This window comes from Pristis pectinata, chromosome 14 (genome assembly GCF_009764475.1).
Source record: "Pristis pectinata isolate sPriPec2 chromosome 14, sPriPec2.1.pri, whole genome shotgun sequence".
Classification (NCBI taxonomy): Eukaryota; Metazoa; Chordata; class Chondrichthyes; order Rhinopristiformes; family Pristidae; genus Pristis; species Pristis pectinata.
Window position 1 is genome coordinate 43,997,320 of NC_067418.1, and position 18,021 is coordinate 44,015,340.

The 18,021-nt window shown below is 42.3% G+C and overlaps 1 protein-coding gene across 1 annotated transcript in view; it reads right to left on the reverse strand.

Annotated features, from left to right (window-relative positions):
- Positions 1-18,021, reverse strand: part of dgkza (diacylglycerol kinase, zeta a) — a 405,283-nt gene that overhangs the window by 99,587 nt on the left and 287,675 nt on the right. Inside the window, exons 29-32 of the mRNA XM_052029707.1 lie at positions 16,413-16,585; positions 11,827-11,925; positions 8,647-8,760; positions 4,833-4,952 (exon numbers count right to left, since the gene is read on the reverse strand). Of these exons, the coding sequence (XP_051885667.1) occupies positions 4,833-4,952; positions 8,647-8,760; positions 11,827-11,925; positions 16,413-16,585 (506 nt within the window). The remainder of the gene's footprint in view (positions 1-4,832; positions 4,953-8,646; positions 8,761-11,826; positions 11,926-16,412; positions 16,586-18,021) is intronic.

Below are 18,021 nucleotides of genomic sequence, written 5' to 3' on the forward strand. Positions count from 1 at the left end.
TAGCTTGTATTCACCTTCATAAGGCTTCTTGTGAGATCTGAGTGCAGAAGTGCTGCATAAATGCAAATTCTCTCCATTAAGTCATCACAGATTAATCTATTAATATTCCATCCATCTGCGTGCATCCATGCCATCAAAGAGCGCACTCTTATGAAACTTCTCACCCCAGGAACTTTCCACTTTTCCCGATCAAACACTCCTAACGGAAGCACCACAGATGGAGCCGAAGTGACAGTTATCCTGCGATTGAAATCGGTGTCCCTTCGGCCCTGTGCTCTGGATACCCTCTCAAAGTACCTTTGCTTCTCCAGCTCTCTCAGCTCTATTAAGATACTTCTTAGAATCTTCCTGACTAATTCTTGGCCACCTATCTAGAGACCTCCAGATATGGATTGGTGAAAATAATAATGAGCAGAGATAAAAGGGGAGACGGAGGATGTGGTACATTTAAAATTCTAAAAGGCTTTTCGATAAGGTAACACAGAAAAGGTTTCTGCACAGGCAAAGGATCCATCGGACTGAGGGTAGCATTAGTAGGGATAGAATATTGGTTAGACAAAAAGAATAAACAGGCATTTTCAACTTGGAGTCCTCAATGATCAGTATTGGGTTCGCAGCAATTTACAATCTATATTAATGACAAGGTTGAGGGGACTGACTGTAGTGTACCTAAGTTTGCTGATTACGCAAAGAAAGCTTGGAAGTTAAGTTCCGAGAAGGACACAAAGCATCTGCAAAAGGCTATGGACAGGATGTGAATGTGCAAAATGATGGAAGATGAAACATGAGGGACTAAGAATGGAAAGTCAAAGTATTATTAAATGCTGTTTTTCAGAGGGATCTGGGTGTCCTCAAATAAATACACATAAGATTAACATGCAGGTCCAGCAAGCAACTAAGGTGACAACTAAAATATTATTACAAGATTGATGGACTACATGAAGAAGTCTAACTTTGACAAGACTGTGCCTGCAGTTGTGTGTCCAGTTTTGATCTCCTTATGTAAAGGATAAATTTATCTTCAGAGCAGTGCCACAAAGGCTGACCAAATTGATTCTTGAGATGGGGGGGGATTTACCTTCTGAGGAAAGAATGAGCAGAAATGGCCTATGTTCTCTGGAGTTTGGAAGAATGAGAGGTGATCTTAGTGAAAACATTAAAGATTCTGAGGGTAGATGTTGTGAGGATGTTTCCCTTACTGAGGGGAATAGAGAACAAGAAGGCTTTGTCTCAGGATAATGGATTGACCAGTACAATGAAATGGAATGTCTTCTCTGAGGGTTGGGCATTCTTGAAATTCTCTACTTCAGAGAGCTGTGAATGATGAATCATTAAGTATATTCATGTCTGAGGTAGGAGGATCAAGAGTTATGGAGTCTAGGCCAAAGTGCTAAGATCTTATTGAATGATGGGGCAGACTTGAGGGGCTGTATATCCTCACTTACTTCTATCTTTGATGTGCCTGGTCACACATCCATTAGGGACTTTGTGAAGTTTTACAGCATTATATGCAAAGTACGAATGCAGTTCATTATTCTCTTGTCAGGCCGGCAGATTTCATGTAATCTCTTCGAAAGAACCGGTGACAGAGACCTGAGGTGCAACTGTAATACAGAAAATAAGGGACAAGAGAGCAGCTGGGGAAAGCAGAACTTGCTGGCTAGAGTCTTACGGCTGATATTATGTGCATCATGTACCACTACTGGTTGCTTGCTGGTAGGTGTACATATCCTGATTGATTTTGGCCAGTTGTAACAAGGATAATGAAGTTCAGTCTTTAAATTCCTCTCAGGTATAGTACCACAAGTAGAACCCTAACCCACACATTCCTTCAATTACTCTGTCCCACTGCTGATTCAGTCTCCCACTATTATAAATTAATGCACCGCTCCAAAAAGCTCTGCACAAGCCTGGTGGATGTACTATGTATTGCCTGAAGATTCCACACTAACCCATACTCAACATGTTCTTTCACGATAAACCCTTTGCCAAAATCCCCGAGACAGCCTAACACAGGGCTCTACTCCTGTGGCATCTGTTTGCCTAATTACTGCATTTTCGTATTTGACATTCACTGGCTTTTTTTTTAAAAAAGGCATTAGCAATTACACACAGACCGCTGAATCTCAGATGCCCAGAAAGTGAGGCTGGCATTGAAAGGTGTGGTGTCTGCAGGCAGGTGACAGTGTTGGAGCAATGTGGAATGTTCTTGCTGGGGGAAGCTCATTAAAGGACATACATTAATGAAAAAACAAAATCATAAACAGTTCCTTCTGAAAGCCAGAGCATGATGCACATCAAACAGAAACGAGGAGGTTTTGCCAGCTACTTTCAAACACATTTGATCTTTGGGGATAAAACAGATGCTGGAGCTTTCATATTGTGTGGTTTCTCTAAATAAATGAAGCTACGTATCAATGCTAAAGGGAAATGCTGCAGCAATGATTTCAGTCATTAAAGCAGAAAGCGATGGAAATGCACTGTTGGTCAGCTGGTATTATACAAAGAGGTCAATCCTTTGAATGTGACCTTTTCTCAAAATTGGAAACTTTATATAACAGTAAAGAAGCAAAAACAAGGATACGAGTGGGAGTGAGGGCGATAACAAGGCAGAAATTTGTTCTGATCAAGTGTTTCATTTCATCGGTCTGCCGTATGCCTTAACTTATATTTGGTTCCATTGATATCCAATGAGAATTAACAAGGAAAGTGACCTCACTGTCTCCTACCTGTGACTGAATGCTGAAGTTTTGAGAGCAAGGACAAAGAAAGTGGAGGACTGCGCATTCTCACCCCATAAATATTGATACAAAGTTCGACAAAATATTGGGACTTCCAATCAAATACAACACAAGAACAGGCCCTTTGGCCATCGAGTCCCAGTTATACACTAATCAAGCACTCAGTTCTACACTAATCATATCCTAAACCATTTAATTCTCCCCATATTCCCATCAACTACCCTCCCATTCTACCACTCACCTACATGCTAGGGACCTTTACAGCGATTGATTAAACTACCATCCTGCATATATTTTGGGATATGGGAATAAACTAGAGCATCTGAGGGAGACACACGCAGTCACAGGGAGACCATACAAACAGCAGTGGTGGTGGTCAGGATTGAATCAGGTCGCTGGAGCTTTAAGGCAGCAGCTCTACTAGCTGTGCCATTGTGCCACCCTTTGGGGCCCTAACTCTGAGACACGTTTTAAATATGATTCACTGTGCACTGGAGTACAAGTTCACTTGGCGTAAAATCAAGGCTGTGAGATCACCACTTCTCTGCTTGGCTCAAGAACTGGAATTTATACCATGACTCTAAAACTCTTCAAAAGAACTGCAGTGCCCGCAAAGTGCTTTGGAACGCCCCGAGGTTGTGGAAGGTGCAATATAAATGCAAGTTTCTTCTCTTCCTTTATCTCCATGAAGTGGAAAGTGATCGACAGGATTGCTAACATTGCAGCACAACTTCACCCTCAGCATGATGGATGTTTGCTGGATATAAGGGCTTCATAAATAATTTTCACAAACCCAAGAGTCAAGAATAGTTGTTAGAGAAACAAAATAACAAAGAAGTCATGGAGTTTCATGACCACAAGTGCAAAGGCAATGTTCAGCAACATTTGGCCTTAAAGATTTGAATGATAAAACTCAAAATACAATATATATATATATTTTTTTTTGCAAAGTGGTAATCCAAACTAGATTCAATTTCCTGTGGGTTGATTATTTGGTGCACACAGCCCATAGTCCCTGTGTTTCACTGAAGAAAAAGAGCTATGTGTTCAAGTCACTTTAAACAGCTGAGCTGAGTAATATAGAGTGCTTGCTCTGATAGCATGCTCCAATCAGAATGGAGACATTTGGGCTACTACCCTGTGAAATATACACTGCAGTGTGACTAAGGTTAATTTTACAAATACAAAATATATTATTCCAGAATTCTTCACTCACTGCACTTTACTGGAGAAATAATTCTGCTAATATTGGGAGCCCTTGCTGTAGTTAGAGATCTGTGTTCTATTTGCTATAGTTTGCAGGAACTCGGATGAAACAGAACCTACTTGCTACAAAGAAACATCTCTTTGCAATTAGTCCTGCTGGCGGTTCGGCATTACTTCCATCTCATAGATTGATGCAGTGATGTTAATACCTATTCTGTAATTTAAATTAATTCATTTACTGATCAACCATCACCTGCTAATCACTTGGTGGTTTTTCACTTCCAAGGAAAATCATTCAATATCTTTCAAGCTACATTTTTCCTCCCTCATCCAATTTGTTCTTGATTAAAAAGCTTGAACAAACACGTTTTGCATGGGTGTAAATAAATAAGCTTAAAATATCTTATCAATATAGAGCCATTTACCTGTAAGTGGCCACATTACTCTTTGTCTTAGTGGGTTTTTAAGTCCATAAATACTATTTACCGACACTACTGTGATGAGCTCCCAGTGCAGACACAATGTGGTCAGGGAGTTTGCTCACATTACATAAACAAAACCAGTTCCATGAAAGCAGGAACTTGTCAGCGCATAATGGAAAGCGGGATAATGCACTGCTAAACCAATGCTCAATTGTGGACCCAGCAAAATACACGTTAATCTTCCACATCCGACCATCAGTGCACTTACTCAACTGAAATAAAATTTGCACCCATAACTCCATAGTTAAATTGTGGGCTATTCATCATGATTAAATGAAATGATTCAGGTATGAGCTGCCAGCTTTTGCTAATTAAGAACATGAGGGAAGCAAACTGCACTCGTTGGCAGCAAAAATGGGCAAAAAGTGAATGTAACAGAACATTTTCATTCTAAGGTCCCTACCTTGACATTGGTGCTGGCTGGGTTGGTGTAGGTCCCTGCACCACGGGCAGTTTAGATGTTGGTTTAAAGTCGGCTGCTGTTGTATTCGATCGATGTACACTGGTTACCTTGGCACCTGTCCTACAGCATTGAAGAGACAGAAATAGGTTACAATTCAGTGAAATCCTTGAACATACTGTTACATCTGTTCTTGTTACTTGACAATTCACAACACGTGCTGTCCATTCCTGACTGCGTGGTGCTGAACTCTTTCATAGTGGATGTCCAGTGCTGCATCTTTAGTTAGTGGATTCTGGCCATAAACTATTAGATTCCTGGCACTGTTGATTTACAGTATTGTTCCTTTAATTAGTGGATTGTGCCATTAATTTGTGGATTCCTGGAGCTGTACTTTTAATCAGTGCATGCCCCCTATGCTGTGCTGTTTGGTTATGAAGAGATACCTTTGTTAATGGATTCCACCACAGTACCATTTATTATTGGATTTTCAGTGCTGTATCATTAATTTGTGGACATCAAGCACTGGTGACTCCCATTGCTGTACCTTTAATTAGTGGACCCTTACTTGCACAGGAGGCTACTTGGGCCACGCTTGCTCGCAGCAGAGCGATCCCATCAGACACATTTCCCTTCTTTCTTTGTGGCCCTGCAACTTATTCTTTCCTCACATGTAATCTACAGCAATTTGCAATAGCCAAGTAACCCACCAGCATGACTTTGGGGTATGGGAGGAAACCTGAGGATCCAGTGGAGACTAATGTAATCATGGGGAGAACGTGCAAACTCCACACAAAAGAGAACCCAAGGTCAGGACTGAACCCAGGCCCCTGAAGCCAAGAGGCAGCAGCATTAACCACCACACCACCTTGCGCTATACTGCTTTTAATGGATTTCCGGTGCTGTATGATTATTAATGGATTCCTGTTAGCCTGCCATTCATTAGCAGATTCCCAGTGCAGTCTAGACGAATCCTCAGCATTTGTTTCTGAATTCCTTACACAACTTCTTTTTTGGTGGATTCTGGCTTCTATCTTCTATTAGTTTGTTTCAATCTCATTTATTAGATTAACAGTGCTTACACGTTATTAGTAATTTAGAACGCACTGGAAAATTGCAAAGATCTACCCATTATTTAGCGAGGATGGACTGAGCAACCAGGCAACTGAAGATCTGCCTGTCTAGGTTGTGGAGAAGTTATTGGAGTTTGTCATCAGAAAGAAAGAGACTGAGCACTTGGACAGACACAACCTGTTCAGAGAATCAGCTTGGGCTTGACTTGAGTAAATTGTTTCTGACTCAGCTGGTTAAATAATAGGATGAAAGGAGAAAAGGGCCACCACTGCCATCCTCACTGCGACAAACAGAGACATTTTAGCACTTCAACTCACTTGCACATATGTATCCACTACCTTGTGTTCATTTCTCAGGGCCATTTGAAACTTTTGCAGTCCTGTGGGATCCATTATCCTGGAGGCCGTCACTCTGTGGCCCTTCCAAAAGGCAGAGAGACCCTTGAGTGGTAATCAGGCCTCAGGCAGTGCAACCCAAGGCCCTGCCCCCAAGCACCTCCCTAAAGGCCTTTGACAGCTGAATTAAGTAAGCAAAATGCTTAACATGAACTTATCCTTTAAATGAAGGACAGGGACCCTATTGAAATGAATGGAGCTGCTACCAACGTTGAGAGACCAAATGCAAAGGGTATCTGTTCCCTCAGTTTAGTATAATCTTCAACCACCAGTCAACTCAGTGAAGAATCTAGCAGCAAAGTGGAAGGTCAGATGGGCTGGCAGCTGATCACCAGCGTTTCCAACTTCTGCCTTACAGTCTGTAGATACGGAGTTTGAAGACATCAAGCTCCCAATGGAACAATAATCCATGTCGGAATACAATCCCATCCATCACTATATCAGTGAGGTGTTTGAACATAACAATGGTTGGAATTTCACATGATTTACAGCTCTATTTATTGGAAATATTTTCGAACTTTGCAATGATTGAATACTTTGCAGGCAGGCAGGGGATGAAGAATGGGTTGGGATTTTTCAACCAAGTGTGAGAAAATGCTGCACATTTTTGACTGATTGAACCAATGAATTAATCACCCATTTGATGAAAAATGAAGACAAGCATCTTCAGAGCACATTGCATAGAGCAAGATGGAGCTATTGATATTTTGTTTTTGGCCAGCAGCAAGACGCATCAATAGCAACCTGGGTGTCGAGGACCTGGTTGTTTTTCCCTCATTTTGCAGAGATCTGTGGTCTTTTTTCCGCAATCAAGTCTGTGCCACCTTCCCCAATATTTTCCTTGTGCCAATTGCCTCTCGTGCAAGGAAACTACATCCCCCTTGCTCCCCAGCCTTGCTGGTACCCGGCTGTCAATAGTATGCCTCATTACTTACTTCATTTATTTACTCCTCAAAGGTCTTGAGTTATAGCTACACACGTGTTGGAGGAACTCAGCGGGTCAGGCAGCATCTATGGAGGGAACTGGACAGTTGACGACAGGGACTGAGTGGTAAGGGTCTCGACCTGAAATGTTGACTGTCCATTTCCTCCACAGGTGCTGCCTGACCCAGAGTTCCCCAGCATCTTGTGTGTTGCTCCAGATTCCAGTACCTGCAGTCTCTGTCTCCATTAAGTTGTAGCTAGCTGGGATCTGACTGCAAACCATTTTCGCAAGACATGAGGGGAACAAATATACCTGATAGTCAATAGGATTGGAATACTGTGGAGGTGAGCATGGGATTGGGAGGAAACTAGTGAGATCAGGGAAGAGTTACAAGAAACTAGTGGGATCAGGGAAGCAGGAGAGAATTGGGGAACTGGCATTTATGTAGTATCTTTAATGTAGTCAAATTGAGCCTCATAATAGAATAGGTGACAAACAGTTTGGCCAGCAAGTTACCTATTAAATGGAATTATAAAAGACGAATGAAAAGTACAATTCAAGAGAGATTTCGGGAGGGAATTCGAGAGGTTAAGGCTCAGGTATGACCAGTAATCATGAATCAGGACATTGTGGATCTTGGATAATTGCAAGGCCTGAATTTACAAAGATAAAGAGATTTGAGAATAAAAATTACTATTTTTTTTAAATCGAGGTATTGTATGTCCAGGAGCTCACATAGCAGTGCATGTGATGATCAGTGGAATTTTAAACTGGCAAGACTGAAAACTGATGTTTATACATGGAGCTGGGATTATTTTTCACTGATATATATCAAAAAAGGGAAGAATTCATAGAAGTGAACTGTACTGACAAATAAGCGATGCTGGACAGACTTCACAGAAGTCGGTCAAAGGGAAAATGCAGTGTTTTTTTTGTTTTATGTGGCACTGGCATCAATAAATAGTCAGGTTCCAAGGAATGGAGAGGGGGAAGGGAAGGAAGCCAAATTACCCCACCCCCACCCCCTCTCCTTGAATTGGATTCAGTTACAGAAGAACGCGTCAAACCCTCGAATCTGACATTTTTCCACCATTAATGTTCTATGCAGGTCACTTCTATTTAAATTTGAACAATGGCCCCAAACCAATTGGAACAGTGGACCTACTTGTTTTCGAGGACTAGGGGGTTAAGAAAAGACGAATAAGGGCCACTTAAAGCAGGAGAGTTGTGCAGATGGATGGGAACCATGCAGTTCCTAAAGAACAGGGAGTCTGGTCACTTTCCGCCTCACTTTGAAACTGTGCATTGTGGAGTGTTTTTATCGAGCTCAGCTCCGCGCGCTCTCCCTGTGGTTTCCTCCTCCTTTCAGGCACTGGTGTTTTGTTTAGGTTTTGTGTCCATTTCCTTTGAAGCTTTTCCTCACCTGCTGAGCAAAGGCTTTGACACTCTGAGCGATTCACTGTGGGCGAGCGCCTCAGCAACCGAACTGTCGCTAGAAATACGCTTCCTCTGGGAGGCTTTCTGCAAATCCAAGATTCTGTAATGGGAAGGGGGGGGGAAGAAAAAGTAAGTCAGTTGTGACCAAAATAGAGCAGGAGAGAGTGAGAGAGAGGAGGGGGTGGGGGGGAGAGAGAGAGAAAGAAAGATGGAGGACAACAGAAGATAAATCAAGAGAAAAAGGAGAGAGAAATTTAGAACAGAGATGTGTACTGCCGTGAATCTGATGCCGAGTTCTGTGACCACTAGGTGACCCCAGGCTGCCCACAGCTTTTGTTTACATCCAGATTGCTAATGTTTGAGAAGTGTTTTCAGAAGTTCCCTTGGTGACCCTTTCCTCATCACTAAATACTCTTCTATCAGAAATAAGCCTAACCTCTGCGAGAGAACAACTATCAGCAGCATCCATCCTGTTGTAGTGAGGATGTTTACCTCTCTCTCTGTCCAATACTGCGGCGGGGAATGCTCCACAAATAAAGGAAGGTCAGATGAAGAGCTATCAATCTCGCTGCAGGCCAGTGTGTTAACTGACTCTTACCAGCTTTCTGCTCTCACTGTTTCCATAAACCTTGTAGAAACCCTCAGGAAAAATAAGGCAGCTTGCCAGGACACTGCACTCCTGACTGCCATCTCGCTATAAATGGCCCTGATGTTCAATTTGGTCAAATCGCCTGCTGACATTTCTTCCGAGGCCACTTCCTAATACCAGCCATTCAAACTACGTATCTGAAATCTGCCTGTATCCACAACGCTGCGCTGATCAGTAGGTACTCAGCAAGTATGTGTCTTCAGAATGGGAAGATATCAGGGGTGCGATGCAGACATATAGTCAAGGAGCTATGCGACACAGAATCGGGCCCTTTGGCCCAACATGTCCATGCCGACCCTTTTGCCCATCAACACTAATCCCGTATTGCCCATATTAGGACCGTATCCTATCCCTTACCAATTTAACTGTGTGTCTAAATGCCTCTTAAACATTTGTATCTGGTTCCGCCACTTCCTCTAGTGGCAAGTTCCCTATATCAACCATTCTCTGTGTAAAAAAAACTTACCCCTCAGATCCCCTTTAAAACTCCTACATCTCACCTAAAAAACTATGCCCTCCTTTGTTTAATCTGCCATGAAAATAAGGAATTTGGCTATCTACCCTATCCAAGCCTCTCGTAATCTCATGCACTTCTATCAAGTCACTCCTCAGCCTCCTCCGTTCCAGGGAGAACAAGCCCAGCCTATCCAATCTCTCCCCATAACTAAAGTCCTCCAATCCGGGCAACATTCCAGTGAATCTCCTCTGCTTTCTCTCCAGCACAACCACATCTCTAACCCACCGCTATATTCTGTGCAACAAGGATATGATATGCAAGCACTACAGATCCAGTGCAATGTTGAGTTCCCAATATCTATTAATTTAACACAAATATCCAGTAGGTTTTCTCTGCCATGCAGTTTAACCAGGAGGCAATAAAATGCAGAAAGCATGAAGAATAAAGAACATTAACCATGAGTGGCTCAGTTGGTAGTATTTTTATCCCTGTTAGGAAGCTGTGGATTCAAAGACCCACCAGACATAAAAAATCTAGGCTGAGGCAACATCTTAGTTTAATATCACTAAAAGTCTGGCTATTTTTGCAATGCTGTCGGTGGGAGCTTGTTGTGTACAATTTGGATGTCTTGATTTCTATGTCACGACAGTGACTACATTTCAGAAACATTTCATTAACTGTAAAGTGCTTACGATTATCCTGAGATTATGACTCACTCTATGCAAGTACAATGGGCTGGACTGTACTTGATCTGACACCTGGCCCTTGCAGTAGCCTCCTAACAGCACTAACCCCTTGCAGCCACATGGCTCTCAAACACTCTGTGGCCTGTCACAGCCACGCCGAGTGAAGCGGGTTGTGAGCAACAACCAAGCTTCTGGATGATGCTCTGAGGATCTGCCACAGCACCACCCCCATGTCCTTTGACAACCGATGCTGGGGATAACCAGAGACATTTAAAAACAGTTGAAATTGTTTTAATTGATTAAGAAAGTAGACAAGTGTATTTTTGAATACACTTTGAATAAGTTTATTAAAAAAACATAAAATTACTATTAATTAAAAATATAAATATATAGTCACACTTTATTGATGATTGGTGACCACATTCAAATAAACGGGGCTGCTCTACACGGGACAACTGTGGTTGGTGCAAACTAAGAGAATGAAGACCAAGTGTATGCAGCCTTGGCTTCTTAGCTCAGTAAGTTTTGGAACGCCCCTGGACTTTAGTGCATCTGGGGCAGAGTGCGTGGCGTCTGCATTGCATGTAGTCCACGTTTTGACTCTTTTTCTTTTAGTCCATATGGCAACCTAGTGCTGTCAGCTTTGTCCAACCCTAAATAACAAGGGCACTCAGGCTACATACAGCACACACCATCTGAGCTCCCTCCCAGCCTTAGGCATCTGTGTGGGTCCTGAACTACTACAGACAGTGTTACTGTTGCATGTCTCAATTAATATGAAACCACCAACAGGGGAAGGTCTGTGGAAACAGATTACTTGTACACAAAGCTGATTTCCCACCATTTGGGAGTCTGATTTTCTATTTTTTGCTGGACTCTGATATAATGATGAGGGGAAATGAATCCACTCATCCAATCAGTTACCAAAGGCCACGTTAGCACCATTGCCCAAACCTGTTATCCCCGACAATAGGACAATGATGTCAAGTGCATGGGAAAGCAATCACTTCTAAGTTCCTTCCGAGTCACACACCATACCAACCCGACAATATTCTTTCATTGACAGAGGGTCAAAACTCTGTTGTATCTGTTTAACAGCACTGTGGGGGAAAATTCACCATTAGGACTGCAACTAATTAAGAACAATGGCCTCCCCTTTCTGAGGGGGAATAAGAAATGGGCAATGAATGTTGGCCTTGTTATGAGAGTCCATGGACTTTTATAAAAATATCTGTACTTACTAACATTGTTGATGCTCATGAAATATCAGCAACATGACCGCTGATTCTTGGTAATACATGACCTGGGATAAAGACTGCCCAGGAGTGAGTGGAAAGGAAACACAGAAGCACACACACAAAAGATTGACAGTACCTCTTTTTCACAGGAAAGGGGAAGCCAGAGTGTGAGGAGAAGAGAGACTTCTTGTGGCGTCTGGTAAGGGCTTCACTGTCGGAGTGAGGGCTGGTGGGACTGAGGGGGAGGGGTTGGAAGGAAAGGACGAAAGGAAAAGAGAACACAGAAGAAAAACAAAGACACTTTAGTTGGAAGCTGCAAAGCTACACAGTAGGACATAGAGTCAAATGCAAGATGGGAAACGGGGATGTGCCGGAGTGTTAATTTTCCACCCGGCACTGGCAGAGTTTCATTCTCCGAGTTTTCCCTCAGCCTCTCCACTGGATTTACGTCCACATTGAGCAGTGAAGTGCAAAAAGGGCTGTGACCAACTGACTGTATGTAAAACATTTGCTCAACAAGCCTGCACCGTATGTTGCCTGGAGCATCGTGACTGAGCACATCCTGCCTTTGGCCCACAGCCTGCTGAACTGGGAAAGACAGAAAGTTAACCACCAATCCCATTCCAAAATCAGAAACTGTTTTAGATGTGACAACGCAATAGATCAATGTCTGTAAATTGTATAACTAGGCCAGCACCTTGGATAAAATATTAAAGTACTAATCTAAAGCGAAAATTGATCTAGAACAAGTTACAGGCTGTAATGCCCTTTATGACAAATTCTATGCAGTGTCAGGGGAGACGCCATCTGTGGAGACCAATGCTTGGAAAATCAATGGTTTAAACAGCTTTTTTCAGGGTTATTCAATTGAAAGTTGATATTCCCACCACCGCACCCCGCCCCCCTCCCGAGGTGAGACACAATGATGAACATTTCTGGGTTGTTTTTCACTGCTCCAGAAATTCAACATGGCATTTCTGGGCATGAGACCCCCTTACACCCCAAAGTGATTTTCACATTGGATGTGCTTGGGACAGAATATTCCCCATGCAACCCTAATTTGGAGCATTTTTGGGGGTACCTGGGCCATATTGTCCCAGGAACACCTGTGGTTGAGTGCTCCCAGGACAGTCTGGTCACGCGAAGTTTGCATGCAAAAGATATCACAGGAAAACACGATATTGAGCCAACAGCTCTGATCAATTCATATGGCGGTGAATGGAAAGGTGATTTTTCAGACCAGGAGTTGAAGTGCAAGCTGGTAACAAACTGGCAGAGACATACTTGGGCAGAAAGTGTCTGCAGAGTGAGATGTCCAAAAGTGAAGAACAGTCCACTTGGAACAACCTGAACCCAAACCACCTTTTTGACGGTGATTTAGCATTATCAAAGCAATGGGAATATCCAGAGTTCTTAATAGTAATCAGTTTGGAGGAAAGATCCATAATTCATTTGGACATTACAAGACAGCCAGTTCAATATCAGAATGATGGCTGTACCTTTACAGGGATCCAGAGGACAGAAGCTCAGCTGGGGTGCTATATTGAAGAATTTCAATCAAGTGAGATGATTACCACTCCAATGAATGAAACATTAGGCTTAGGAAAGAGATTGGTGTTTACAAGGCTTCTGCTGTTGACAGAATTACTGAAAGGGTTGGATCTAGCCCAGCTGAGCTGAATGCCTTGATGTAGGTGGTATTGCTACAGTAGTCTTGGACTTGCTGTTTTCAAGCTTCCTGGCTGAACTGTAGTTATTTTGCATCGAGTGGATATCAGTAAGTGCTGGAAACAATCCAGAGAGGGAAGGTCAGAGGTGGTAACCTTCTAACTTGGACAGGTAGAGGGACAAGAGAAAAGGTCCAGTGTCTATAGGAAGTTAAAGTGGAGGTCAAGATGTAAGACAGAGTCAAAACAGAGGTATGAAGATGGGGAGCCTTAATAAGTTTTCAAAGTAGAAAACAATGTGATGGAGGTTATGGTATTTTGCAATATACTGGAAATGAGGTACTCTTTTAACCAGTGCAGTAATTAATAAGTGTTATTAGCCTAAGTTTAATGGTACAGTTGATTTTTTTGAACCGTAGTACAGATACAAGATTAATCAAGTATTTGGTAAAGTAATCCTTACCAAATACTTGACTAATTATGGCAATTAACAGTACCATGTGTAAACTATAAAGTTGTTAGGTTTAGTTCATGGTGTATACTACATAGTTGAAAGAACTGAGGAATCTGCATAGATTCATGCTTGGTTAAATTTATAACTGTGTATATTAAAGATACATTTGGTACACATCTCTGTAAATAATTACCTGATGTATAATTTAAAGCATGAAGATTTGCATGGGTTTGTTACTTTTGTTTTAAAGAAAAGGAGTACAGTGTGGTATGTACAAGAATGTAAGTGTGCCTTTAAGAACAGTGCACAGCACACGGTATGACTTTTGACATGATGCTGTATCAGCCACTGCTGTTTATGGAGCAATCTCTGGCTTAAGTGGATGTTTTGTTTGAGGTCCTTGTTTTTACCAGAGCAGCAGCACAAAAAAGAGCAACACATTCTACATTAAAAATCGGAAAATTACAAAACGGGTCTCAAGGCTATGTGACGACAACATAGAATATAAATTTGGAGTGAAAAGAAATAATTAACAGGGTTTTAATGTAAGTGGAATGTGGAAACCATTTCCCACTGGTTGGTGAATTGATAACTCAAGTACATTAGAGAGAGTTAGGAATGGTTTTATTTTAACCAGGAGGTCATCAGGATAACACTAGACAAGAAACAATGAAAAAGATAAAATCCATTATACCATTGAAAAGGGACAGGGATGACTATCTGACAAGATGTATTTAAGGCGATAAGATTAACTGATGGATTCTTTCAGAGAACCATCACATGTGGCCTCATCTATGCAGAAAAATTCTATAATTGAATTCTTCGTTCAAGATGCAGTTTTCTAAAAAAAAATCAATTCATTATTTTCAATAAGTAGAGATAGAGTACTTTTACATTTCTTCTTTGCTGGATTTTCTCCTCAAGGCATGGAACGTCGGTGGCAAGCAGTGTCAAAGCACAGAACAATCAAGGAGTTGCCACTCATTGCAGAACCCATTACAACTTTCTCGGAACTTGGTACCAGATAACCACAAAACCAGCTTCATGGGGTGAGATATGACATAGCTGCGCTGCCTTCTCTTGTTAATGTACCAAATCTGCATTAGCTCTTCTCCTTCCTATCATTACAGATTAAACGCTCACTCATTAAGCTCTCCTGGTGACTACCAGCTCCTGAAAAAAAAAGCACTGGAAGAGTTAAAGGGAATGATTACCCAAAATCATTCTGCACTGCTCGTCATCAATTTGCAATTCATTCTCACTTCTAGCTAAATGCTTAATTTTAGTGTGGCCACCAGCTTCAAATAGGGTGCATAATAAGTGTCTGTTTCTGAAGAGCTTACTTGCAGATAAGCTATGGATAAAGCCCTACCTAAATGGCAGGATGAACTTCAATTAACTGCAGCTGAGCTGCACACAAGACAGATGACACTGCAAAAAAAAACCCCCCACTAATTTGCAATTAAGACCAGTAGAAAAGTCAGGAGGTAATTTGTTTCTTGGGAGATAGGAAACAACTTCAACCATGGAAACACTTTGCTTTTAGAAACATTTTATACCTGCTAATGGTGGTATTGTCTTGTGCCTCCGGTTGTGAGCCAGCTGCAGTCTTCCTTCAGCCATCCTTCTTGTGGAGTGAATGGGACTTAGTGCTGATGGTCTGCATTTGCTGGCTGCTTTGCTCCCTCTCATATTTGCTCCAGTCCTGGGAGCAGATCCCACCAGCATGCTGACTGCTCCTCAGCAACAGGGCAGGTCAACTCCCCTGAAACCTTTGCAGGTAATCCACCACGCCCATCATTTTACTTGCCCTCTGACCCCTCACCTGGGCCTGTGCACACCAAACTCTCCATGGTAAATGGAGAATCACTGAATGAGGGAGTGAGTGAGGTGGTACTCAGGAAATAATAGGCCAGGCCAAAAAAATGAGGTAAAGCCGTAAAGTTATGGAATCCACCATGTCTGCAAGATCGTTTACATCGGGCCTTATTTATGTAGCAGAGACAAGACTTATTCCACTGTGCAAATGGAGGGTCACCACTGCCTGTGGCAAGGCTGACTGGCTGAAAAGAGACCATATCATCCCTGATACTGAACTCACAATTGAAACAGTAGCATCTTCCCTTTGTCATTTTACCAGCAACATAGCAAGTCCTTTTCCAAATAACTAACGTGAAGGACAATGTTCGACAGAAGCAAATAAAACGGACACTGGCCACAGCCCTTCCTGCAATTCTTGGATAATACCTGCTTTCAAATGAAATCCAATCTACATTCATGGTATCAAAGCATGCAGCCTGCCAATTTGAGTGCTGTAACTCAGTCAGTGAACAGTCAAGGAAGGAATCCAATGGGAGTTGGGTATGGGAGGAATTCCAGAAACTAAATATAGAATCCGATTATCATAGTGTTTTTTGAAACATTGTGCAGAGTCATCCTACCTCTTTCAACAGTGCTACCTGCCATGCATAGAATCTCCAGACTCTAAAATGTTATCCACAATGTCCAACCATGCAGTTATAACTTCTCGGGGGAAATACTACTTAATTAAATATGCAAGGAAGTCGTGTATATCTGCAGGGAACCCTGCAGCTCTGTTACCTGGGGACAGGTGACAATGGCGGTGAAGAGGAGGATGGAAAGGTGAAGGAATCAGATGATCCGACTAAATCAGGCATTCCTGGCGACGTTCCCACCGTTTCTGTGATTACGAGTTCTGGGTCCAGGATGAAGAGTTCATCTTGGGAAATGTCAGTCACGTAGTGCAAGTGCTCCTGAAAGAGCATGCAGGAAAAATAATCAGTTAAGGTCACAACTCTGCATCAAAAGAAAAAAAAATTAAGCCTTCCATTTACATAACCCCTTTCATAACTGCGGGGACCTCAGGGTGTCCAACAGCGCTTGACAGCCAATGGTACGGCCACAGTTTTGTCTTTGTTCCAATATAAGAAACCTAATAATAAAGTCTACAAACAGCAATGAATGACCAGGTAATCCATATTTATGAATGGAGGTGGTTGAGGGATTAATGTAGCCCTCGCACATTCCCTGCTCTCAGAGTCATACAGCACAGAAGCAAGCCCTTTGGCCCACTGTCCACGGCAACTACCAAGCACCTACTCAGATTAACCCAACATTAACCTATTTCATTCTCCTCATTTTCCCTCCAGATTGTACATTGCTACCACTTACCTACATGGGGTGGGGGGGGCATTAACCTATCATCCTGCATGTCTTTGTGATGTGGGAATAAACAAGAGCACTTGGAGGACATCACAGGGAGAACTGCAAACTCCATTCTGACCGGATAAAATCTGGGTCACCGGAGCTGTGAGGGAGCGGCTCTACCAGCTGCACTAACATGAATGGTGCCATGGGATCTTATACCTCCAACCAAGAAATAACATAAGTTTAGCTCTCCTTCCATACCACACTGAAAGACCAGTCTACATTTTTCACTTGAATTTTTGGAGACTTGAAGTCACATCCTTTTGATTCTGAAGTATGGGGAACCCTGAACACCAGTGTAGATGAACTCAGCTGTTCTTATAGTCACTGCAGATGCTAATAATTCTACGCATTCACAGAATAACAATGCAACATAGAAGGGAATCACCAGCATAAATCTCTTCTGCACCCTCTCTATATGCTTGACCTCGTCCCTGAAGTATAGTGTCCAATACCGAACATAATATGCTTCTTTCTTTTGCATTTGTATTTCTTTATGGACAAACATCCCATTTACATTTTAGGAGGTGAGTGATGTTCTATGGTTCAAGGTCTCCAAGTTTTCCATAACCTTTGCATTGGATGCCACCCACCCTGCCTCACCTCTCCTCTCTTCCCAGGACACCAGACTTTCCCCCAGTGTTCCAGTGAGGTTAATCTGGAAGTTCTGCATCAGAACATTCTTGGTTGTTGTGATATATAACATTCCCCTCTCCCTGTGGCTTGGGTATCTTTTTCACTCTGCTGACCTATATAACAAGACCACTGCAAGGAAGAGAAACTAATTTGATCCCATTAACTGGAATCCTGCTAAGGCAGATTCTTCTTTAGCGTAACACAAAATGCTAGTAATATTCAGCAGGTGAGGCAACATCTATGGAGATATAAAGAAAAGTTTCAGGTTCTTGACCTTTCATCAGACCCGAAAGATTATCTCCGTTCTTCCTCTCTCCGCAGATGCTGGCTGATCTGCTGAGTATTT